General features: G+C 41.7%; 1 protein-coding gene across 1 annotated transcript in view; it reads left to right on the top strand.

Annotated features, from left to right (window-relative positions):
• Window positions 1-267: 267 nt before the first annotated feature.
• The window catches only part of Ttn (titin), a 272,282-nt gene continuing 247,145 nt past the window's right edge, over window positions 268-25,404 (top strand). Inside the window, 21 exon segments of the mRNA XM_059260758.1 lie at window positions 268-358; window positions 2,475-2,678; window positions 4,544-4,831; window positions 5,273-5,358; window positions 5,452-5,693; window positions 9,766-10,090; window positions 10,640-10,792; window positions 11,438-11,575; window positions 12,783-12,914; window positions 14,055-14,189; window positions 14,731-14,868; window positions 15,365-15,502; window positions 18,465-18,758; window positions 18,857-18,979; window positions 20,471-20,758; window positions 21,309-21,374; window positions 22,058-22,316; window positions 22,531-22,591; window positions 22,708-22,923; window positions 24,033-24,175; window positions 25,116-25,321. Of these exon segments, the coding sequence (XP_059116741.1) occupies window positions 268-358; window positions 2,475-2,678; window positions 4,544-4,831; window positions 5,273-5,358; window positions 5,452-5,693; window positions 9,766-10,090; window positions 10,640-10,792; window positions 11,438-11,575; window positions 12,783-12,914; window positions 14,055-14,189; window positions 14,731-14,868; window positions 15,365-15,502; window positions 18,465-18,758; window positions 18,857-18,979; window positions 20,471-20,758; window positions 21,309-21,374; window positions 22,058-22,316; window positions 22,531-22,591; window positions 22,708-22,923; window positions 24,033-24,175; window positions 25,116-25,321 (3,726 nt within the window).

The following is a 25,404-nucleotide window of genomic DNA, read 5'->3' as shown; positions in this document are numbered from 1 at the left end:
GATTTTCCACTTGTGGTAGAACTGAATGTTCCTGCTTTGACCACTAGGGGGTGCTCATTGCTCAGCTTGGCTTCCCTCCCACCAACCCCAACCCCTCTTCCCCTCAAAGGTCAACAGTGTAAGCTTCCTATGGCTCTAGGGCCATATATGCCAAGGGAAATCCATTTGGAGAAATACATGAATTGTCTCCACCAAGTAGCTGCTGAGAAGGCCTGAGGAGCCCCATTTTCACTGGTTTTGCTTTTGCTTTTCAGAGTGCCTAAAAAGATGACTACTCAAGCACCGACGTTCACGCAGCCGTTACAAAGCGTTGTGGTACTGGAGGGTAGTACCGCAACCTTTGAGGCTCACGTTAGTGGTAAGCCCATATGTACGCTTTATCTGTACCACCTGCCTCCTCCAGTACACTAACTCTTTTTTTTTGTAGGCCTTGAAACCAAGTTTAAACTCTGCTTTTACTATGTAAAATTGGCACCACACCATGGAAAGGTCATTTTAAGGGCATACCGTTCACAGGATGCTGACAATATAATGACTAGAAAATGTTTTATTCATATTTATAATTCCACAAAGCAAAAATAATTAGCATTAGATTAAAATTTGCTGTCAGAATCTAGCAACTAAGTAGGACCAAATTTGGTCATTCTATATTTGGGTTCAGCTTGCAGAGCCAACATGACAGACAAGAACCCTTGTGCTGTGGAGTTCAGTGACAGAACTTCTGGGCAGGTAGTCTGAGCCTCAATTCAGTTGTTTTATATAGAAAAAAACAAAACAAAACATTTCATCCAACTTTCCGTCGGTGCATGCATAGTGACTACTCAAGATAATTATTTTACTGGGTTCTTCATCTTTATTAAATTATTCTAGTAAATTAAAGACCTCCCTTTTGCAATTAATGGCAAAGCATAATACTGTCTGTCCTATCAGTCTCTATATTCAAAGGGTACAAACATTTTCCCTAGAATTTTATTTAAAAGAAATTTCACCCAGTTCTTTTTTGTCTCTTCATCACTTGGTTTAGGGATGATTCTAAGACTGTGAATGATTTGCGGCAAGTGAGGGAGAGCTGTCTATAAACTATATTGTAAATAATTTCAAAACAATTTAATTAATCTGTCCCCTTCTAGAGTGCCATAACTGGTCATGTAAGATTATATTATTAAATGAGAACTAGGACTAGTTCATCATTCAATGCATCCCTGTGGTGAATTCGTTTTTTTTCTTTGTTTTTTTTTTTTATTGTTGTTTGTTTTTGTTTTTATGTATGGCTTGCAATAAAGATATAAACTGAAGTTTCCTTTTCATTTCCTTGTTTGTATTATGTATGAGTCTTACATAACTGTCTAACACTTTGCAAAAATATCATAACATCACTCATTTGCTATTGATGGAACTCAATTCAATTCTCCTTTTGCATGATGAACTCTCAAATACCTAACTTATTTTTCTTCAAATCCTCTGTAACTTCTAAACTGAGCAGAACACACATGAAGTCTGTGGGAATTTGCCTCTTGGTGCAGTAGTGGGAGCTGGCATCTTCATAACTTCACATTCCTTCTAATTATGTGCCTTTAAGTTCTTACAAATACATCACAGACCATGTTTGACACCCACAAATTAGTCTAATAAACTCTTCACTCTCCTATAATGGGAGGTTGGCTCATGCAAGGACAATGCAGTGAACATTCTATTATCATCAAGGAGCACAGTCACAAGCATTTACATCTGATGCAAAGTAAACATTCCCTGCAGTAGCCTTCCAACCTCCAAACACACTAGACTTTAATAAAACATGAAACCAGTGATATGGTTCTTCACAGGAAGTGAAGAGAATCTGGCTTTCCTCTTCCTGCTCCAACCTGACATGCTGTTTTGGAAGACTGGGTTTGGCTCTGGAGTTAACATGAGGAACAGCCTGTCCAAGTGAGGGCATTTTTGCTGCAGTGACATTTGCAAGGACATTCTAAACAGTGTCCCCAAAACCGTAGAGGAGGGAGGCAAGCATGGCCCCTGAGGCAGAGCTGCAAGACGGCAATGCTGCCCCTAGGCCTCATGTTTTCAGAGATGACAATGGTCACTTTTCAAAGCTTTTGCGGCTTCTATGCTTCAGAACCCCCTCTCAGTATTTTAATAATGTCTACTAACTTGCATCAGATGGAGCCCCGACTAGAGGGTAGACGATGAAAGTGCTACCCCTCTTTGTGCCGGTGATGGCTGAGAGACCTTGGAGAAATGATGATGCTTCAATCATCTCAAACCCCAACTCCATAAAATAAATATCAACTGCCAGGCCTTCCCAATGCTCTGCAATTGTACATTTCCATCATGTGACTGTCATGCTGCCACTATCACTAAATGGGGTTCCACTCCGGCTAGCTTGGACAGGCTAGTGCAAAGCCTTGCAATGATGGGAAAGGACAGAGCACTGGACCGTGTCCATTCCAACATAAATATGACTGCTTGCCTTCCAGGTTCCCCAGTTCCTGAGGTGAGCTGGTTTCGGGATGGCCAGGTGATTTCAACTTCCACTCTGCCCGGCGTGCAGATCTCTTTTAGCGATGGCCGCGCTAGATTGATGATCCCCGCCGTGACTAAAGCCAACAGTGGACGATACTCCCTGAGAGCCACCAATGGATCTGGACAAGCAACCAGTACTGCTGAGCTTCTTGTGACAGGTAGGGACCAGCCTGTCCTCAGCCAGGACAGAGGGAGTCCAGAGAGCTATGCCCACTAGAGAGGCAGCCCCCAAACTGGAGAAGGAGCTGTGGGATGGATGCACATGATTGAGTGGGTTGTGCAATTTAGTCCTCTTTGAGGGTGAATCATAAAGCAGATGGGAGACAATGTCTCTGTACATATCACACACTCCAAGTATATTGAAGAAACACTAAAGATCATGTTCCTCAGCAGGTAGATGAGAGTTTAGAGCCTTATCAATGGGGAACAGGAAGAGTGAATATTCCAGAAATCACTGGGAATTTCCACTTTAACAGGCATTGCCACAATTCTGATGAAGGTGGTCCACAAGTTAGCACTGAAAATACTACACAGCAAACCTACTCAGAAAAGAGCAAATGCTTGTTATTCAAGTACATGACGCCACTTTCCCATAAAGTCATTTCCAAGGGCCTTAGTAGATTTTGCCCATCCTTCAGTACTTAATATGATAAAGAAACAATAAGAACAAGAGTTATTCTGTTTCTTACATACCCGTGTCTTGTATGAACTCTTACGTTTGTCCCTGATGTCTAATTCCATGGTCACAAATGACCTAAATAGAAAGCACAGCAGATTGCTTAGGGAGGAGCTCTAATGTGCGCTCAGAAAATTCAGAACCAGAAGGAATACGGTAACTTAGAAGCACATCACTTCACCCCTGCATTCTATCATGGATGCTGGAATGCATGTACAGTCACACCCTTCCCTGGGGGAGTACTGGCGCTTAATGGTAGTTGGAGGAAAAGGCATCCCTTTCTCCAGTGGTATAGAGACTGGCAAGATGCTCTGGTTCGTTACATAACCTCCCACCCAGGCTTGGGCCAGAGACCCTAATCAAATTCAGTGGGTCCCTCACAAACAGAGACATGTAAGTGGGAGGGGCTTGTTGGGAAGAAGGCCTGTAGTGAAAGACAGAGGAAATGGGAGAAGGGAATAGGAGGTTAAAAACAACTAAGATTTATTGTAAAATGTCTGAAATTGACAAACAACTAAAAAAAAAAAGAGAGAAAGAAAAAGAAAAAATTTTTATTTTAATATAATTTAACCAAGAAAGACTTCTTTCTTTCTGTAGCACAGTTGACACGAAAGCCCACCACTGTTGGGGCTAACATTTTTAAAGCAAGTAAATATTTTGGTCCTTTTACTATCGATCTTATAGAAGGAATTTTTAAAATTAAATTAAACTTCAATGATTTACTAAGTCATGGGTGCACTCATTTTACCAAACACTGAAATTCACGTCAGTGCAGTTTCAGTAGTATACAAAACTACCTTAGCATGTTGGCAAAAGGCAGGATTCAAGCATTGAAGTGCCAGAAAGGTCTAGAACAGTGCAGCAACATCTAGACTTTTTGGTCAAATATTAAGTGCTAAAGAGCTAGTTTATTGGTTATGAGGCTTTCTGCTCTTACAGAGGACCAAGGCATGGCTCCCAGTACCCACATGCTGGTTCATAACTGCCTGTAACTCCAGTTCTAGGGTATCTGACATCCTCTTCTGGCCTCTGTGGGCACCTGCACACATATGGTACACATAACCTCATTCACGTGCACATATACATGAATTAAAAAATTTAAAAACTAAATGTAGTAGCCTAGAACTGCTAAGGTCAGCAAAGCAATTAAATACAAGCAGGGAGGCCTTCTGTTTCTGCTGCATTCTCGCTATCACTCGCTTGGGGGAGCTGGGGTTCAAGGACAGTCAAGGACGCTGGATTGGTGAGTCAATCCCTGCTTTGGGACTCAGAGCTATGACTGTTTAAAAATACCGTGTTGGGGGCACCCTGACTCCTGGGCCTGATTTTTGTCTCTGCCCGTGGCAGCGGAGACAGCACCACCCAACTTCGCTCAGCGGCTGCAGAGCATGACTGTGAGACAAGGGAGCCAAGTGCGGCTCCAAGTAAGAGTGACTGGAATCCCTACACCTGTGGTGAAGTTCTACCGGGACGGAGCCGAAATCCAGAGCTCCCTTGATTTCCAAATTTCTCAAGAAGGCGACCTCTACAGCTTACTGATTGCAGAAGCATATCCTGAAGACTCCGGGACCTATTCCGTAAATGCCACCAACAGCGTTGGAAGAGCTACTTCCACCGCAGAATTGCTGGTTCAAGGTGAGTGACAGAGGCTAAGAAGGAGAACAGGGCTAGGAGGGGGGGCCTGTGGGGCCAGAAATCCACCTGGCTCCCCCAGACAGCAGCCCCGAGGGTCTGAGCAGGAGCTCAGATCAAAGCTGCCTTTTCACCTCGCGCAGAAGAAGGTCTCTGGGGTTCTAGGCAAGAGTTCAGTGTTGAAGCCCACTGCACTTATTTACCCAGGATGAGAAACAGAGCACATATCAATTAAGTGATGTACATCTGCATGTTGTTGGCAAACAATGGGATATTTAAATAAGTAATCTAAGGAAATTACTTTCTAATACATGTTTTCTATTTTTAAATCTAATTTATATTCACATGAAAGCCACGGCTTGCTACAGCTCCCCTTCTATCATACACAGGAAGTTGTGCTAAGAAGCATGGTTTTCCCTCCCAAACATCTTTGCATTTCCACAGGTGAAGACGTAGTACCTGCTAAAAAGACGAAGACAATCGTTTCGACTGCTCAGATTTCAGAAACAAGACAAACCCGGATTGAAAAGGTAATTTTCCTCTACAACAGCCCCCAGGCCGTACAGGTTGTTGCTTCCCTGGCTTTTCTCACTCACCATGACCACTGTTTTCGTCATTTTCAGAAAATTGAAGCCCACTTTGATGCCAGATCAATTGCAACAGTTGAGATGGTCATAGATGGTGCCAGTGGACAGCTGCCGCATAAAACACCCCCCAGGATACCCCCTAAACCAAAGTCAAGGTCTCCAACACCACCTTCTATTGCTGCCAAGACACAGCTGGCCCGACAGCAGTCCCCATCACCAATAAGACACTCCCCCTCGCCAGTCAGACATGTGCGGGCACCGACCCCATCTCCGGTCAGGTAAACCTTCTCTCAGAAGATTGTGTTACTCATGTATTTTAAAAAATAATAATAATAATAAGTATTACACAATCACAAGAGCAGCATATGAAAAAGTAGACCAAGTCCTGGAATGTAGACTTTACCGTTCTCTCCTTCTGTGGTTTAATTGAAGACGTTCATAAACTCAGGTTCTGAATTCTTATTTTCAGTCTATTCAACAAACACACGCTTTTGGAGGCAAAATATAACAAGGGGAGGTAAGAATTATGCAGAACTTAGAGTTAAATCTATCCAAAGCCAATCACCCAGACTACTGGCTTACAGTTTGATTTACAGGGAACTAGTTATAAGAATCACTACAACATAAGGTTCACCACCTCGGTGTCAAACTCTTCATATGTTATCTCATTAAATATTCACGACCCTGAAGAAACATGATTCCCAATAGTTTGGTAAGAAACTAGCGCTAAAGAAGTTAAGAGGCTTTCCCAAGGTCCTAGTTGTACCCTCTGTAAAATAAAGAGACTCGCAGCCAGAATGATTTGAAGTGTTTTGTAAGAATCAATGAACTCATTAGTTGAAGGTATCCCTTGAAAACAGAAAATCATTATTCAGATGCTCATACTCTCAAATAATAAGCAAAACCTTCTAAATATTTTCCGTATGTTTGTTATTTTATCTAAAAAGTAAAGTAGATTTCTACTCTTAGCTAAAATGTAGGAATCTTATGAGGCGAGCGTTATCATCAGTGTTCAGAAATTATACAATCAAACACAAATTTACCCACAGCCATTGAAACTCTGCAAGTTAGTCTATAATGAGGCTTTCGATATGATGAGCTGAAAACACTACAAAATTTGAACACACACACACACACACACACACAAAGTATATTTTAATCAATTCAAATGAAGTAAAAAAAAAAACAAAACACAAGATCAAACCCTTGCTAAGAAAACTAAAGTGGAATAATGAGATATTTGACCTAAAAAAAAATCCAAATTCACTGTAAAGTTACTACTATCAAAATAACATGGTTGGTGGGTTTAAGGTACAGCCTCATGGAAGAATGCTTGTTTGGCATGTGTGAGGACCTGTGTTTGATGCCCAGCAGTGAAAAGGAGGCGTGACTAGAACACCACATCCAGGACACAGACTAGCCGGTACAGAAATGGATTGACATATACAGGGAATTCGTTTTTTTAATCAAGGTGAAGGATATTTTACTTCACAAATAAGACTGTTCTAACTAGCCATCTGTTAGGAAGAAAGCAAATCCAGGCTTCTACCTCATATCATTTACAAAATAAGTGGCATTTTGATTACAATGTTAAATTAAAAAATTAAAGGGGAGCCCGCAAGATGGTTTGGTGTGCAAAGGGACTCACCACCCACCTGCACCACCTGAGTTCAATCCTTGGGACCACATTGGCAGACAGAAGATATTGAACTCCAGAAGCTGCCTTCTAACCACCACTACGGCATGCTTGTACCCACCCCTGACACACACACAAATGCACACGCACACATGCACACAAATAAATAAATAAGCATGTGCTAGAAGTTAAAGGCTAGAAGAAATGTTTATGGGGAGAGCTTTTAAAAATAGGTTTTCATACCCATAATAAAAACTAAAACATCTCTATGGCGAAAAGGCAAGATCATTGTTAGACTAAATAGTACAACTATATGAGAAAAAAAATGACGTGCTCCTTTCTAAAGATGCTCATTGTTGCTGCCGGTAAGTATCATAAAGAGTACCAACTAGCTCCCTTGTGAACCACGCCAGTCTAGAAACAGTCAGCTAGGGTTACACTGAACAAGACCTTGGAGAGCATCAAAACGCAGGCAGCTCTAGAGGGAAAGTTAAGAGGAGGGACTTACAAGAAAGAACAGGAAATACAGAAAATGCAAACTGCCAGATGCATTTAAGAGCTCCACCAATTAACTTCTAAAGGAAGAGAAATCATGCAGAACAAACTTTAAAGTGTAGGGAATGATGTGACTTTCCAATAAACATATTATAACATGGTAAGTATCTTCTAAGTTTTATTTTGGCCATTTAAAAATAATTGAAGATCTTTCGCCAGAACTAACAGGAAAACTTACAAAAAAGCTCAGTTAAAAAAGATATCCATCATTTTTTTATGAGTTTAATCTCAGCTGTCTACAGGTTTGCGTACCATGAAATCACTCACAACACAGGCCAAATGTAATCTCTGAGAGATAACAGCCTTCCTCTATTTTAAATTCAAGCCTGAGGGTCATTTAGAATTACAGACATTTCCTGACCCCCCCTGGAACACAGTGGCCATCTTAGCCTTCTGAGAGTTTATTAGTAGGGATCCAGCTAGTTAGTCTGCAAAATTTGCTTTAAAATAATTACAAAATATAAATGCCAGCTTGTGAAGAAAATAATGGTTATCCCAGATAGACTCCTTCCTAAAATGTCCCATGGCTTAATTTTGATTTTTGTTGTAGATAAAGCAAACACATTTTACTGGATGAGGTGCATTGTAGCTAGCTGTGAACAAGTGATTTTTTTTTTTTATTGTAAGTGCAGAAATAAGCACTTTCCGGTAATGGCTCAAATTACATTGATTTTCGCAGTTATGGGCTTACCTGAAGCCTGCTGTTAATCACTCCCGTCATGCTAATCATGTCTCAAGCTCTTTTTGAATTAAACCCACTGTGCTAGGAACAGCAAGAACCAAGCAAGTCCAGACTAGGAAGCTCCTGTCCTTTGCTTTCCTTCAATTGATGTGGACCCCACACCATTCTAGCCCAGTCTTTGTTATACTTCCAAGGCAATTTCTTTTCACCATAGATCCATACTTGTTAGACCTCCCTACAGCTTGATGACAATTCTTTACTAAAATACAAATTGTTTTTTCTCACACGCACAGCCTTTTACAAGAAAATAATTAAATGTTTCTTCATGAAATGGGTTGATGTAATATTCTGCAAAGTTGTTCTATATTTTAGAGAAAATATCCCCGGACCTTCAGCTTAATTGGGAGAATTGTTTTATTTATGATTGATGTAAACTAAATATCTTATGCAAGTGCCAGGATACATTTATAATCATGGCCCTGTGTGCAGAATTTGTGAAGCAATACTGCCACCAAGAGGTAAATCCAAAACAAATGACTTGGTAATTAACTTTGGAAAAAAAAATTATCTTCACATAGCTGCTCTGTACCTAGATTGCTGGTGGTAACAGGCTGGCTTTTTGTCCCATCACTGTTAGGATTTAATGCCCATCCCCTGTGACAGATGATAATTTCACTTCAGATATATACAAAAGCGAACAGTGATAACTATTTTGGAAAAAGATAATTTATCAATTTAATACAAAGGTTTATAAAGTAGCTGATTTACAAGATAAATTTAATATTACGTAAAGGAGCTCTCAGTGTGGCAATATGAAGGTGAGGATGGAAATAAACTCAGGGAATTAAAAAGAGTTACCCACAAACACTTTTGGCTGGAACAGCAATCCCTCGCTGCCTAGCACAGCCAGTTCCCAAAACGACTGTGCAAGGCTCAGCAAGACAGCTTCTATCTGGCATGGGAATCACAAGATATTGATGTGGTTAAGACTGCGGGAGATACGGGAAGAAAGGGACAAAGAGGGGGAGGACAGAGGGAGGGGGAAACATGGCTTGTTTGGCCAAGAGTGGCTCAAGTATTCAGTTACCAAAACCATATAATACCCGTCATACATTCTCCCGTCCCTAGCTGGAGCTGGGCACACACTGTCCTTTCTATGGCAGTGGTTTAAGGAAGCTCTGTTTACTGCCTTGTTTTTATTTTTATTTTTTCCTAATGTCAGAAGGTGAGACGGGGCACACAGATCTTTAGCTTACTTAGATTTAAGTCTGATTCCCTTCTGGGGTTACAGCAGATAAGCATGGGGCTTATTGAGATTTAAAACAAATTACTTTCCGGTGCAGTGTGTACCCTCCAAGACAGGCTGTGGAGGCACACATTTAACACCCTGCCAGAGGTTCATCCCATCCTCCAAATGCCATCATGTCTGCTGGAGTGCCTTGTGCCAGTGCTCTGACCTCTGCCATTCGGTTTCCAGGTCCGTGTCCCCGGCAGGGAGGATCTCCACTTCCCCTATCAGATCTGTGAAGTCGCCACTGCTCATCCGCAAGACTCAGACAACCGTGGCGGCCACAGGCCCCGAGGTGCCTCCGCCTTGGAAGCAAGAGGGCTATGTGGCCTCCTCCACTGAGGCGGAGATGAGAGAGACTACAATGACAAGCTCTACCCAGATCAGAAGAGAAGAGCGATGGGAAGGGAGATACGGTGTCCAGGAGCAAGTGACCATCAGTGGAGCGGCAGGCGCCAGTGTGTCAGCCAGCTCTTCGGTCACAGCTGGGGCTGTTGCTACTGGGGCTAAAGAGGTACGGTCAGAACTCTCTGCTTTCCCGATTTCACCCCCTGGTTCCTCTGACCCGATTACATGCATGGAACAGTCCGGATAGGCTAGAGAGGAGATGCCTGGGACCCTGAAACTATAACCAATGTGGAAGGTCAAGTTTGGTTGTCATGCTTTACAAAGACATCTTTTAATTGAGCCAAAGACTCATCTGTGAGATTTGCATAAAGTAGGGATTTTAATGATGCAGACTTCATCTTTCTGGGCAGTAATGGGCAATTATGTGTGAACAGATTTTGTTTCTCCTGGTAGTTCGGTTTTCCCGAACTTTCTTCCAGGTGTGGCATTTTAAAACAGCGGTTCTCAACCTGCGGGCCACGGCTCCCTTTGGCAAACCTCTATCTCAAAATTATTTGGATCGCGATTCGTAACAGCAGCAAAATGGCAGTTATGAAGTAGCAATGGCAGTAATTTTAGGGTCTCGCGTGGGTCACCACAACATGAGGAACGGCGGCACCAGGAAGGTTGAGAGCCGCTGTTTTAAAAGCATTGTGTTTGTTGCTTGATAACACAGGTGAAACAAGAGACCGACAAGAGCGCAGCTGTTGCGACCGTTGTTGCTGCTGTTGACATGGCCAGAGTGAGAGAACCAGTTATCAGTGCTGTAGAGCAAACTGCTCAGAGGACAACCACGACTGCTGTGCACATCCAACCTGCTCAAGAACAGGTACGCACAGGCCCGCCAGGGGGCGCTCGAGCGCACCCGGCTCCATTCTGCTTTCAGTAGTTGGACATTCAAATCCCTTGCTGAACCAAATCCTGCTGAAGGCAGCAGGCTGCCCAGAAGGCAGCAGGCCGCCCAGCATGGCCCAGGCTTTCAGAGCTTCCAGAGGAAAAGGTGGCCAGAAATATCAAATGTGTTTAAGCTGTAAATATCACAGGAGCAGACCGGGTCAAAAGAAATACCTGGGCTATGTGAGGCAAGCGAAAGTTAACTACTGTTTTCAAGACATCCAGGGACTGCTGGAGGCTGGCAGACATGAATAAAAGGCAGGTCAAGGTCTGAGTTCAGTTCCCACCTAAGCTAGGCGTGGAAACTACTACTTCAGGGCAGACATAGATTTCTCCAAGCTTCCCTCAAAGGACCTTGGCTTTTACTTTCCTCAAAACAAATGTGACATTTGATTCACGGCTAGAAAGAAATATAAATAGAGGCTCACATCCTGCCTCATATTGTGTTATAGTCTAACAGCCCTCTAGCTTTCCTCCCGGCCCTGCGGGTTGATGGTTACACCATAGTCCTGATGGATTAGCGGAAGCTTCTGAGTGATGTGTACTGAAATGTTTCCTGTCTTTCTTTCATGAAAATCAGGTGAGAAAAGAGGCGGAAAAGACGGCAGTCACCAAGGTTGTAGTTGCCGCAGATAAAGCCAAGGAACAAGAGTTAAAATCAAGAACCAGAGAAGTGATTACAGCAAAAAGAGAGCAGACGCACATAACTCATGAGCAGGTGAAGATGAGCTTTGATTTTGCAATGCACCATTGTGTCAATACAGACAATAGAATTTTTACTGTGAAACAAGTTAATTCCAAGGCTGTGTGTCTGGTTTCACACAAAATACATCCTAGGGTCATATATGTCTACCCCTGAGCACTTGAGACCAATGTCCCTTAGAGTCACTGAGCATTCATATTGGAAATCAGATGAAGGTCTGTGTCATCTAACTTTTTTTTATAATCATCTACACCAAGTATAGGTTTACTATGTGGCTGTGTATAGGGAACAAGCAGAGTTAAAACCAAACAGATGAAATAGGTGCTGTGGTAGGACCAGGGGAAGATGGATGGGAAATCTGAATATGACAATTTAAAAGCTTAACACTGCTTCCTGAGCCTTGGGCATGGGTTTCACATGAGATGCACGGCGTGATCATAGCAGGTCAAACGGTCAGAGATTGAATTAGAAGCATTTGGAGACAGACAGGAGAAGGCCTGTTGATAGGGCTGTTGGCTAGTGGAGCCAATTGTCTGCAGGAGGGTTGAGAGGATAAATTTTCAAATCCCTTTTCACCCTGTGGTCATGAGTTTCAGTGATGAGATACCTGAGGATGGGAAGGACTCACTCTTTGGACATCAGATGGAAGCCTAACATCCTCTGTGGCTCAGGATTTGAGCAACACTTCGCCAGAGCTAGATGCCAAATGTACCGTCCCATTGTGTCTCAATTTTAGACAAGCCTTGATATTCAAAACCATTATCATATTTCAAAAAAGTATAAAACCAAATAGCATAGAAAGGCAGACTGTAAATTATTCTTGGATTCTCATAGTAAAATAAAGAACCAGGCAAATGACTTCTTGGGACTTCTAAAGTAATATTCTGAGCTCTAATATTATCTTCAGACAACAAAATTAGCACCTAATTAAATTGCCTATAACCATCTATGGAAGGCACAAATCTTGTTCAGGTAGATTACAACTGTTGTAAAACAAGCAGCCTTGTATCCAACATTCCCTTTCCTCTAAAGAGACTTATGTATAGGATTCAGAGAGAGAACAAATGTGTTCATATTAATTAAGGTATAATGGTTCAATTAATGATATCTCCAGGAAAAGCATTTCACTCCTTCAAATTCCTACTTTGTTGCATCTAATATGGTGATAGCCCCATTGAAGACTGGGAAACAATAAGATTCTGTTTTTAATCATTGATTTCAGATAAGAAAAGAAACTGAAAAAGCGTTTGTACCCAAGGTAGTGATCTCCGCAACTAAAGCCAAAGAGCAAGAAACTCGAATTACTGGAGAAATTACTACAAAACAAGAGCAAAAGCAAATAACTCAAGAAACAGTAAGTCTGGCTTTCTGATGTTTACAAATGGCGCATTTCCAACCAGCTGCATGTACCTCACACTTATACCCAGAACTTCAGACCAGAATCTCAGCTCCCTTTTCTTCCTACTGTTTGCCTGTGTCTAGTGTTAAAACTTGTCCGTGGTGGAAATACTATGCACTGTTTTGTGCCCACATGATCAGTTTGTGTAAACTCTACTTGAAGAGTTTGGGGGGGGGGGTACATCCTTGAACATTCTAAGAGATCATTCATGAACAGAAGGTACACCTCACTGCTGCCCCCTAGTACTAGCACATCCGTTTGGGACATATAACCCAAGCCCTGGTCAATCAGATTAGGACATTCAGCCTTCATGCAGCTGTGAGGCACACGCCTGTGTGCTCCTGCTGACACACACATGCACACACCTGAGCCCCAAGCACTCTAAGCAGCAAGGGAAATGTTGGATGTTAAAGAAGAGAGTACCCATAATTCCTAGATGATAAACACTGAAGTAAACACATAGAATATATGATGTCATTGAAGTCTACTTTTCTCCCCTTTGTCACCAAGTTTTAAGGGACAGGGGCTTTTATTACAAGTTCTTTGACCCATGCTCTCCCCAAAGCTTTTGGCTGCTCTAAGAGCTACTTTTTTTAAAGTCCATTTGAGAACATCATCTTCTAAAGAGCTAACCAGAGTCAGCTGCCCAGGCTTCACTCACCTTGTCCTCAGGATAAAAGAGCCCTCTAGGGACCCAGGAATCATGCGAGGCAATATTTGGAACAGAGGCATCCCTATGGCCACTGTAACATTGCAGATTGATGAGCTTGGCCAGCTGTGTTTTTCAGCCAATCAGCAGCAGCCATTCCTAATATATCAACATAGCCCAAAGATGTCACCTTCTCAGTCCTGGCACAGTTTATTCAGGGACAGCTTGGTAGGAAAAGTTCATGCCTCAGGAAAACACGTTTAGACCTCTGAATGGGAGATGTGACATCTTCTACCTCATCACTAGGCCTTCAGTATTCCGAATGGGAGATGTGACATCTTCTACCTCATCACTAGGCCTTCAGCATTCTGAGTGGGGCCTACCCATCTCACCATTTCCTTTATGCCCCTTGAAACTCAAATCTGTATTTTACTTTACACAATCAGATAAGACAGGAAATGGAGAAAATTGCTGCATCCATGGTGGTGGTTGCCACCGCCAAGTCCACAAAACTAGAGACAGCCGTGGGAGTTCAAGAAGAAATTGCCATACAAGATCAAATGCACCTCACTCAGGAACAGGTGATGACTTCTTCCTGCCGGTGTGAAAGTCACTCTTGCATCATGTCACTCGCAAGCCATCCACATTTTCATCATGGCTCTTAATCATCACTCTCCTCTTCAAAATCTCACAAGCCCTCACTGCACATCTGGCTTTCACTGTCACTCTTGTTCCTAACTCAGCTTCTCTTTAGATTGCTACTAATAGATTATAGTTCATCTCCGTGTCTTCCTATGGATGTAGACTCCAGTATTCAAGGCACAAGCATGCACGTGTTGAGTCTCTACTGGAACTCTGGATAGATGATATAAACAATGTGATAAAGAGAAGGATCATATCTTAGTCTTTTCTTCCTAATCCCGTTTTTCCTTTTAGTCATGCCATTTTGGCATTTTTGCCAGTGAAATACTATGGGTGATCAAGACAATCCAGTGATGTTTATTGAAGTATCTGTGAATAACTGGAAAAACTCCGCCTTTTTTCCCAGTTAGTTTGTTTTTATTAGCGGCTCATGAAGTTTACTGACATTTTCTTACCTTTCTCCTGAAATCATATAACCAGATGATAAAGGAAACTAGGAAAACAGTGGTACCCAAAGTCATAGTTGCCACGCCCAAGATTAAAGAGCAAGATGTAGTATCAAGAACTAGAGAAGCCATCACTACCAAAAGAGATCAAGTCCAAATAACTCAGGAAAAGGTGAATGCAGATACTTGGGATGTGCAAAAGTTCATCTTTAAGCTAATCTTTAGTAAACTATTAACTGTTACATAGTAGGAATTATTAATCTGTTTTTCTTTTTAAATTCATAACTAAAATTAGTAAATATGTGACTGAGTACCATTAACTTCCCCTTCACACTTGACATTCACCCACCTGTAACATTTGTAATTCATCTTGTTAATCACTGTCATTAGCATGAGCATTAGCATTTTAGTTTAATTTTTAAAAGCAATATATGGAAGCATCTAGAGATTATTCTGCAGATAACACTGCTAAGTTCTGTGATTCCCAGTCATTCTATGCAAGCATTGCTAAGTGAGGATTTAACTCTGAATGATTTTACCTTTGCATCCCACTAGCCGGGGAATGGAGTATATGTGTGTGTGTGTGTGTGTGTGTTGGGGGAGGGGGATCATGCCCTGTGTGTCTGAAGCCCGTACAACTTAAACTTTGCTTTTACCATAATGATCAGATGAAAAAGGAAGCTGAAAAAACTGCCTTGTCTACGACAGCAGTTGCCACTGCTAAAGTCAGAGAACAAGACACAGTTCTGAGATCTAGAGAAGCCATGGCAAGTAGACAAGAACACGTCCAAGTTACCCATGGAAAGGTGACTGTGTTATCCCAGTGTGGGATCCACAATAATCTATTAATCCCAAACCTCATGTGAAACCCCCATTATAACACATTAATACCAAACACCAACTTTCTTGTGTCAGAGATACTATTAACCAGATTTATTTTTAGATAATTAAACAATTTGAAACTAAAAAGTAAAGTTATTTATTTTTATGAACATTGCAACATATTTCTTTTCCAGTTTGTTCTTATCATTGTTTTCAACTTTTTATTATTAACAACTAGAAATCCTCCAAAAGTTAATGACTGAAATTGCATGTGGGCTAATTTTAAGAGACTCAATGAACATTAAAAAAAATTGTCGCATACTGGTAATGATGAGTCTCACAGAGAAGTGTGTGTGTGTGTGTGTGTGTGTGTGTGTGTGCGCGCGCGTGTGTGTGAGTATATGTGTGTGTGTATGTGTGTATGTGTGTGTGTGTGTATGTGTGTGTGTTTCGAGGAGTCATGAATCTAGTGCATTATGCTACAATCTAAGGTTTTAGTTCAATTACCAGTAATTTTCTTCATGTGAGACTTCAACTTTTTTCTTCTTATAAATATCAGAGGAAGGAAACAGAAAACTATAGTGTTGATTTCTATCACAAGATCTTCAATTAATTTTTTCCAAGAAGATAACATTCAAACTTTTATCTAAGTCTAATATTTAATGGCACATCTGCCTTCTAGAAGTCTCATATACAACAAATTTTACCTAAGCCATAGTTCAAGAATTATGGTTAATTTTAATTTCTGTCCCTGTTCACATAAATGTGTCTGTCTTGGTTCTGTTGTTGAATATTAGCTAAGAATGGAGGCTGAGAAAATGTCCCTATCTAGGTTGTTAGTGGACACCATAAGGCCTACTGAGCCAGCCATACTGCCAAGGACTACAGAAGGACTGGCCGTTAAGCAAGAACAAATATATTTGCAAGAAGAGATGAAAACTAGTGCTGGGGAGGGGAAAGGCTTTGTTTCATCCCATCATTAGCTTGTATAACTTCTCATCTATCATGAGCCTGTGTGCTCCCAGTGGTCCATTTAATTGCTTTACTTGTCAACAAAACGTGAGAGATTATTAGATTCGGTCTGAGTCCTCCGGAGGCATAGTTAGCATTTCTAGTTATAAAAGACCATGTTACATAACACTTTTCTTAAATTAATTCTCAGCATTTAACTGGTGTAAATTGGGGTCTCCTAATCCAATTTGTGTTCATACTTATCTGGGTTCCAAGAATAAAAAAGATATTTAAGTCTACTAAGGAATAAGAACAGCTACCAGTATTCAGTATTCATTTGCAATTGTCCACCAAACAGCATATGTATATAAATTTTGATATATATTAATCCAAGGAAAAGATACATTCTTCCACAAGTTGAAGTATACTACCATAAATAAGACTTTGGAACAAGCTTTAAAAATTAGAGGCAATATTTGTTATCTCAGTTGTGTGATTTTGGGTCAACTGAAACCTTCAGTCAGTTTTCTTATCATTAGAATAAAACTAAAACTTCCTCAGATTACCTCATATCACAGGCTGCTCAAATGATGCCAATGAGATACACTGAAAACTCAATATCCACAGACAGAGTGATATGTTTGTATGAGTGCTCTCTGTTAAACATAAACATATAGAAACATCTATAGAGTCAACTAGTCGCCCATGTGTTTTTATAAAAAACAAAAACTAATAATGAAACTAATATCTGATTTGAGCTCCATGCATCTATTGTGGCTCCTTCCAAAATGCCATCTAACGGGAAGATGGTTTTGGCAGCTTTTCAAACCGATTAGAGTTTTATTCTTCTGAGGGGAAATTCTCATTAAGGACCATGATCATAAAAGGCTCAATCCCATCTTTTAATAGTCCTTGTTTATGCCTTGATTATGGTCTGGGGGCTACTTTTTAAAGGTATCTAGGTTCTATACTTGAAGCACATTTCAGATGTACATTAAACCATAGTCATAGCAGAAGCAAAGACGGAAGATTAATAGAAGGGTACAGCCTTACTTCCAAAGTGCACTGGACAGTCACAGCCACGTGACCATTTGGAATGTTCCTGGTGCTTCCCAGAACTAAAGTATGCATGCCTTGCTTTATGAGGACACCTTTGCAAATTGTGTTCTCGTTCATGTTAATCAGATTCATAGGAAGGAGAAAATAATGTTTGCCTCTCTCTTTGCTTTAACTCCCAGCAAAGATGAAAGCAAATTGAACTTCAGTGTGAAAGGTTGTTCTCCTGAATCCAAACATGATAACGCTTTCATTTCAATCACAATGTTTTCCTTCGTGTGCTTTAAGAGAGCTATTTTTCTAATAGATTGAATAAAGCATATCCCCAGTGAGTCATGAGTAAATCCAGTGTTCATTCTCTGATCAGGAGCTTTCATTTTATCTCCCATTTGCATGCAAACATGTCACTCCACAGCAAGTGATTTTTCTGGATGCAATGATGACAGTATTTGAGTATACTTTTATCTTTGCTGTTGCTGTGTCAACATCAGACTAAATGATTGACAAAATAATAAAAATAATCAATGAAGACAACCTGCTCCAAAGTCCTGATTTCCTAGTTGCTAATTGATTGTCTGTCTAGCCTAGGTAAATCGTTTGAAATACTCAAAATGTCCTTCGGACTTTTTATACATATTGTGTCGTTCTGTCTTGTGTCTGTGTAGTCTATTGTCTAGTATATAGCAGACAGGGATAGTATAGCAATAGGAGTCTTTGCAATATAATAATTAGTTAAATATAAATTCTTAGAAGAGCCACATTACATTTCTGAGCAATTAACCTCTCTATATAACATGAGTACTCTCTACTTATCACACCTTTCACCTTTGTCTGTTCTGAGTAACTAGAGGAGCAGTCCCAGGAGGCTATCCCTGGAAGGAGATGTCCACGTGTGACTTTGACATTACTGTCTATTAACTTGGGAACCCTTGTCTCCAGGTGGGCGTTGGGAAAAAGGCAGAAGCTGTGGCTACCGTTGTAGCTGCTGTGGACCAGGCTCGTGTGCGAGAACCCAGGGAGCCCGCGCATGTAGAGGACTCATACACCCAGCAGACCACGTTAGAGTATGGCTACAAGGAACACATTTCCACCACAAAGGTGCCTGAGCAGCCCCAGCGCCCAGCCTCAGAACCCCACGTTGTCCCTAAAGCAGTCAAGCCTGTTGTGATTCAGGCTCCCTCTGAGACTCATACCAAAACTACTGACCAAATGGGAATGCACATATCATCACAGGTAAGTCTGAGGCTGCATTTCAGTGTGTGTGGGAAAGCAGGCACACATGCTGTGGGCACCTGGTGAACAGTGATGTCACTGAGTTTCATTTAATGCAGGTCAAGAAAACGACAGATATATCAACTGAAAGATTAGTCCATGTGGATAAACGCCCCCGCACAGCAAGCCCTCACTTTACTGTTTCAAAAATTACTGTACCTAAGACAGAACATGGATATGAGGTAAGATGTGGGGCATAATAAAGAAATGGTTAGCTAAAAAAGAATAGTTCCTTGCTCGTGATGTAGGGCATTTTTTGTGTAGCCGATTGGGTTCCATTTTGATGGGGTACCAGTGTTCATGGTGGATTCAGATGCTGGAGCCTTGTCTTCTGAACAAGGTCTCCTAGGATGAAGTCAATGAAAAGTTGTTAGCTTCCAACCCCAAAGAGACAAAATCCTCACAGGCTCAGGCTTCTCTGTCTCTTCCTTCAAAGATGGCTCAAACTCAGTTGCTTTGACTAGTGCGTGTGTGTGTGTGTGTGTGTGTTTCAAAACAAGGTTTCTTTGTGTAGCCCTGGCTGTCTTGGAACTTACTCTATAGACCAGGCTGGCCTCAAACTCAGAGATTCACCTGTCTTTGCCTCTCGAGTATTGATATTAAAGGCGTTAGCCGCTACTGCCCAGCTTGATTAACATATTTCTAATCACTTTGTAAATGGTAGTAGTTTATATAGTATAATGTCTCATAAGCTGTGAGACACTTCAAGTAACTTAACTGCATGTATTTTAATAAGAGAAGACAACGACAAGTCAAATATGCACATGATCCATATAGCAAAGTGGAGAATGTCTGTTTTCACCTGTCACATAGACTTGTGGCTGCATCCATCTAAATGTGCAATCCCCAAATATTCTTAGAATTGATCAATTAAAAATTATAGTTCCCCAATAATGCTCCAATGCAGCATTCATTATTGTCACATGACAGTTAAATTGGATTGTGGAATGACACAGCTCTGGACTAGAGTCCTACTTCTGTTCCTTATAACCATGTGGGGAAACATAGAACAATCCTCAATATTAATTCCTAGAGTCTTTATAGTAAGGACTTGCCTTCTCTGTCCTCAAAGAATCATAAGCAATGCGTAATGCCTGTGTCTGGGGATAATCTCAAGTTACTACTGAAACCAAATAACCACACACATACCCCAGAACAGAAACAACTAAGGAACCCATCAGAATACTTCTCTGAATGTCTGTTTATACCTTTCATGCACACTTGTGACTGACATCCAAATGTATGACCGCAAAGGACTTCTAAAATTTATCAGTATTTAAAATTTTATTTTTAATTTACTGTTATAATGAAGGTTGCAAGTGTAGCATTCATCAGACCTGAGTGAAGAAAATTCCTGACTGAGCTCTCGAGGATCCATAAAATAAGGGGCACCTCACGCAACTCTCTCAAGGGGCAATTTTAAAGCTTTCTAGATAAACAGAAATTGGTTGATCTCTGCCTTTCCATTAACTGTAAGAGAAATAATGGAAGTATTTGGTCACATAGAAAGTATTTTGGTCAAAGAGACCAAAGCCAGCCATGGTGCATGTGCCTGTAATGCCAGCATTCGGGGGCAGACAGAGAGAGGCTCAATACTCAGACACCAGTGCTGAGCATTTCTGAATGACTTGCAGGACAGCTCAGTAACGCCATCTCATTGCTCTTCCATCCAGGCATCGATAGCTGGTAGTGCTATCGCCACACTACAAAAGGAGCTGTCTGCCACATCTTCTACTCAGAAGATCACCAAATCGGTAAAGGCACCCACTGTGAAGCCCGGAGAGACGAGAGTAAGGGCCGAGCTGACCCCTTCCCCACAGTTTCCCTTCGCTGATGTGCCGGCGCCAGATACTTACAAGAGTCAAGCTGGCATTGAGGTGAAGAAGGAAGTTGGGGTGAGCATCAGTGGCAGCACTCTTCGTGAGGAGCACTTCGAAGTACTGCATGGGCGTGAAGCCAAGGTGGGTCACTGGCTGACCGGGAGGGTGCTCTTCTTCCCATGCCTCATTTCATCAAGCATGCTATGGAAGGGTGTAGCTGGAGAGTTTTCTCTCCAGGTCCCACCAAACCCCGGCAGTCCGACAGCCCACTTATAAAATAAACACACAGACGCTTGTATTATTTAAACTGTTTGGCCTAATGGCTCAGGCTTCTAGCTATCTAGTTCTTACATCTTAAATTAATCCATTTCTATAAATCTATACCTTGCCACGTGGCTCGTGGCTTACCGGCATCTTCACATGCTACTTGTCATGGTGGAAGCTGGCAGTGTTTCCTTCACTCAGCCTTCCACTTCCCAGAATTCTCCTCTCCTTGTCCTGCCTACTTCCTGCCTGGCCACTGGCCAATCAGTGTTTTATTTATTGACCAATCAGAGCAATTTGACATGCAGACCATCCCACAGCAGAAGGTTTTTGCAGAAATACTTTTATTACTTGGTACGTGCTGATGGTTCACAAGATTGTCCTTAACTCCATGGCTATTTTGTAACCTCTTTTCTCAAAACTGTAGGTAACAGAAGCAGCTCGAGTGCCAGCACCCGCTGAAGTCCCTGTCACTCCACCTACCTTAGTCTCGGTGAGTAAACACATCGACATGTTGGCCCCTGTTTACCGGTGCTCAAACCCCTTCAACGTGTGCTAGCAAAGACCGAGTTCTCATACTTTCAGGAAAGTGCCATCGTTGGCTTATAAACTCTGGCTTTCACGGTGTACCCTGTTTGGCCAGGAAAGGGCATTTCCAGTCAGCAACCATCATTCTTACTGTTTTTAATGATCCTGATATCTGTACAGCATTACTTCAGGAATTGTGGGGCTATAAAGAGCAACTGGGCCCCTTGGGAGGCTTTCCTTGCCACCAGTGGAAATATACAAAAACAGACAGTTAATGAAACACAGAAGGTTCTCAGCACCCTGATGGATCAGCAGATCAGCTCCAGCTAGGGGTCCCATGGAAAAGCTTCATTGACTGATGGTGTTTGCTGCTGGGCCTTACTGCTTCTCTAGAATTTAAATGTGAGAATAACAGGAGCTTCCTGGTTATATGGCATTCATGTAATTCCACTTCAGAGATCAGGACATGCCTGGCACTGATTTCTAATTGGGAATATTCCAAGTCTGTGCTAATTATTCTGGAGTCCTCATCTTAGGGCATTTTATGCCAATTAAAATGTTCAAGTTCCAACCACGTATCTGATCTTATCTATAGAGGTGATTAATGGATACGTGCACAGTAGTATTTCCTTTTCCTTCTTTTTTCAGGGCTTAAAAAATGTGACTGTCATAGAAGGCGAATCTGTCACCTTGGAGTGCCACATCTCTGGATACCCATCTCCCAAAGTGACATGGTACAGAGAAGACTACCAAATCGAAAGTTCCATTGACTTCCAGATAACCTTCCAGAGTGGAATTGCCCGTCTCATGATCCGCGAAGCCTTTGCGGAGGACAGTGGACGGTTCACCTGCAGTGCTGTGAATGAGGCCGGCACTGTCAGCACTTCCTGCTACCTTGCTGTACAAGGTCAGTGGCTCCCCTTCTTGACCCTAACATCTGTCCGTCCGTCCGTGGCACCTCCTTCAGCAGCCACACCCTTCAGTAGCGGTTTCTGCACACATCCACGTCCTTTCCCTTGTGGGAGTTACAAAGTAGATCCCAGGGTCCACCAACTCTCGACACTGTGGTCACTAGTGGAGCAGACTAGAGACTCACGCCAATGTCACCTTTTGCCTTCTAGTGTCGGAAGAGTTTGACAAGGAAACAACTCTGACTGAGAAATTTGCCGCAGAAGAGAGACGGTAAACCCTTCTTTCGCCAGCTTAGCCGCTGATTTTGCATGGTGTTGACACTTCTTTCCTGTAGTTATTGGTCCATGGCTACCTAGCAGCTCACAGGCCTGGCCTTCTCTTCCCAGCTTCGCGGAGTCACGAGATGTCGTAATGACTGACACCAGCATCACAGAGGAGCAGGCAGGGCCTGGAGAACCTGCCGCACCTTTCTTCATTACTAAGCCAGTGGTCCAGAAACTGGTGGAAGGTGGGAGCATTGTGTTTGAATGCCAGATCGGTGGCAACCCAAAGCCCCACGTCTACTGGAAAAAAGCTGGTGTCCCTCTCACCACTGGATACAGGTACTCCAATGGCTGATAATAGAATTCTCTATGGGGTTATATATAGATATATAGCTATATGGGTATTCTAAAGATACCCTAAAGAGAAGTAGAACTTGCCTTCCCCATCAACCCCTGAATGCAGATCCACTCATAATGAAATGTTATTGGTTATTCTGAGGTGTTTTTATATTCTCACACAGTTCGGAGGGTTGTTTTGGTTTGGTTTGGTTTTTGGTATAAGGGATTGACATAAGACTTCTAGACAAGCACTCTACCATGTAACTGTATTCCCAGGCTTTCATATAGAGTTTTCTTGAGAAATAAAGCTTTGCAAGAAGAGGAGATGGAAGACATATTTTACAATTCCGGCTTAATTAACTGATAGTATTATAAAATAAACTATCGTACACACCCAATTCCAGAAAATATTTGAGGGAACTTTCAATAAATACATACTATAATTAAGTTGCTACACAATAAAAATAGAGGTTATATAATGGAGAAAGCTAGTTATGCATGAAAGCCTGTATTAATAAGTTTTTGCAATTGAATGAAAGGATGATGTAAACACATAGATCTTATTTCTTATGAATTTGGATCTGCAGTGTACCAAGGTCTAAATACTGAGGTATTTAGACTTTATAGTTTGGATTATTCATTTTACCTTTAAATAACTAACAAAGAGAAAATACCTATTATTTAGGTGTCCATATCACTTGCCAGCATAAGCGCTGAAGGCGAGGACTTCCCTATGTGGCACTGCATTCTGTTGTCTGTTTTGTTTTGTTGTGATGGGTTGCCCGGTGTTGCCCAGAGAGGCCTGAACTTCTGGGATCAAGCAAACCTATGTACCTCAGCCTCCCATGATTCTGAGACTATCAGTGCATGCTACCATGCCCACCTGAATAATCTTTGAAATAAAAACTTCAAGTTGTTGGTCCTTCATTATACATCACATGCATTTTCTCAGTTTTCAACAAATTCATCATCTCTTTTTGGCAGAACTTAGACACAGGTCTCTTGCCACTGAATTCTGTATCATAGAGCCATTTACAAGTAAGTTTAGCTCTTTTACTCTAAGGAGGGTTGTGTACGACTGACGTTTTCATTTATTCATTTCCGTGAAGATACAAAGTGAGTTATAACAAACAAACTGGTGAATGCAGACTGGTGATTTCTATGACGTTCGCTGACGATGCTGGAGAATACACTATTGTCATCCGTAATAAGCACGGGGAAACCTCAGCATCTGCCTCCTTACTCGAGGAAGGTAAGGACAGTCCAGAGCTGTTCCTGCACAATATGAACCGAAATGAAGCAGGGAGGCTGTGTGCTTGTACAAAGACATATTGCAGCTTCCCAGTTCTCGTAATTCGTCCCTATGCCTTCCAGCCTCAGCTATACAGACAATGTTTTAGGCTACAAAGCCTTGAAAGCTACACCGTGCTGATCTGCTGAGTCCTAACAATAGTTCTTACTTGGTAAAGGACACTATTTTATGTTCCCTGAAAGATGCAGGGATTCTACCTCCAGATGCCTTGCAGGTCAAGGCAGCCAGCATGCCTCAACACCAGATGGTAGTGGTGAATTGGAGGATGCACCCCTTGCTTCCAGAGAGCAGTGGCCCTCCACCTCCCTTGCAGTGTTCCCTGGCAAGCATGCACCATGCCCAGGGCTGGAGCCTCCAGTATTTTATAGCAAAGCTGAAAGTCAGAATTTATCAACGTTCACAATTTAAAGAAGAAAAGTTTCGTAGTATTCATGCCAAATAAAATGTGTTCTGAGTCACCATTAGCCTCTGGTGGGTTTTCCTATTTGTGGAAGACCATCCCATATTCTGTTTCCCTTGATCTGCTCCAGACCCCTTAAAGGAAGTTACCTTCTTATCCTTATTTAGCAGTTAAAGCACAGAAAACTCCAGCAGGCAAACGAATTGTTAATAGCCTCAGAGCAAATGAGGAAGACCTCTGGGGGAATCCCAAAGGACAGGCTGCTGCTATCAAATTCTGTATACAATAGTTTTACTTGTTAATGTGCATTTGGTTTTGAGATAAAACCTAATAAATCTTTACGGAACCATTTTTGATGATAAAAATTTGGAAAACCTGGCTTTGGTTAATTTATCCTAGACATAGTTTGCCTGATTGAGTAGTGGTATGAATGCTTTTTGATAAGAGCACCAAAAATTGACTTGTGTTCTTGTCTCTCAGCTGATTATGAGGCACTGGTGAAGTCCCAGCAGGAAATGCTTTACCAGACACACATGAGTACATTTATTCAAGAACCCAAAGTGGGGGAAATAGCACCTGGATTTGCATATTCTGAATATGAAAAAGAATATGAAAAGGAACAGGCCTTAATTAGGAAGAAAATGGCCAAAGATACTGTGATGGTCAGAACTTTTGTAGAAGACCAAGTAAGTATAACAATAACAGCTAACTAAACCAGTTCATAAATCACATTTTTCTCCTGCAATTCCCCATTTTTTGATATATTCAT

The sequence above is a fragment of the Peromyscus eremicus genome, chromosome 4 (assembly GCF_949786415.1).
Source record: "Peromyscus eremicus chromosome 4, PerEre_H2_v1, whole genome shotgun sequence".
Classification (NCBI taxonomy): Eukaryota; Metazoa; Chordata; class Mammalia; order Rodentia; family Cricetidae; genus Peromyscus; species Peromyscus eremicus.
The sequence above is the reverse complement of the archived record's forward strand: the minus strand, read 5'-3'. Positions and strand labels throughout refer to the sequence as shown.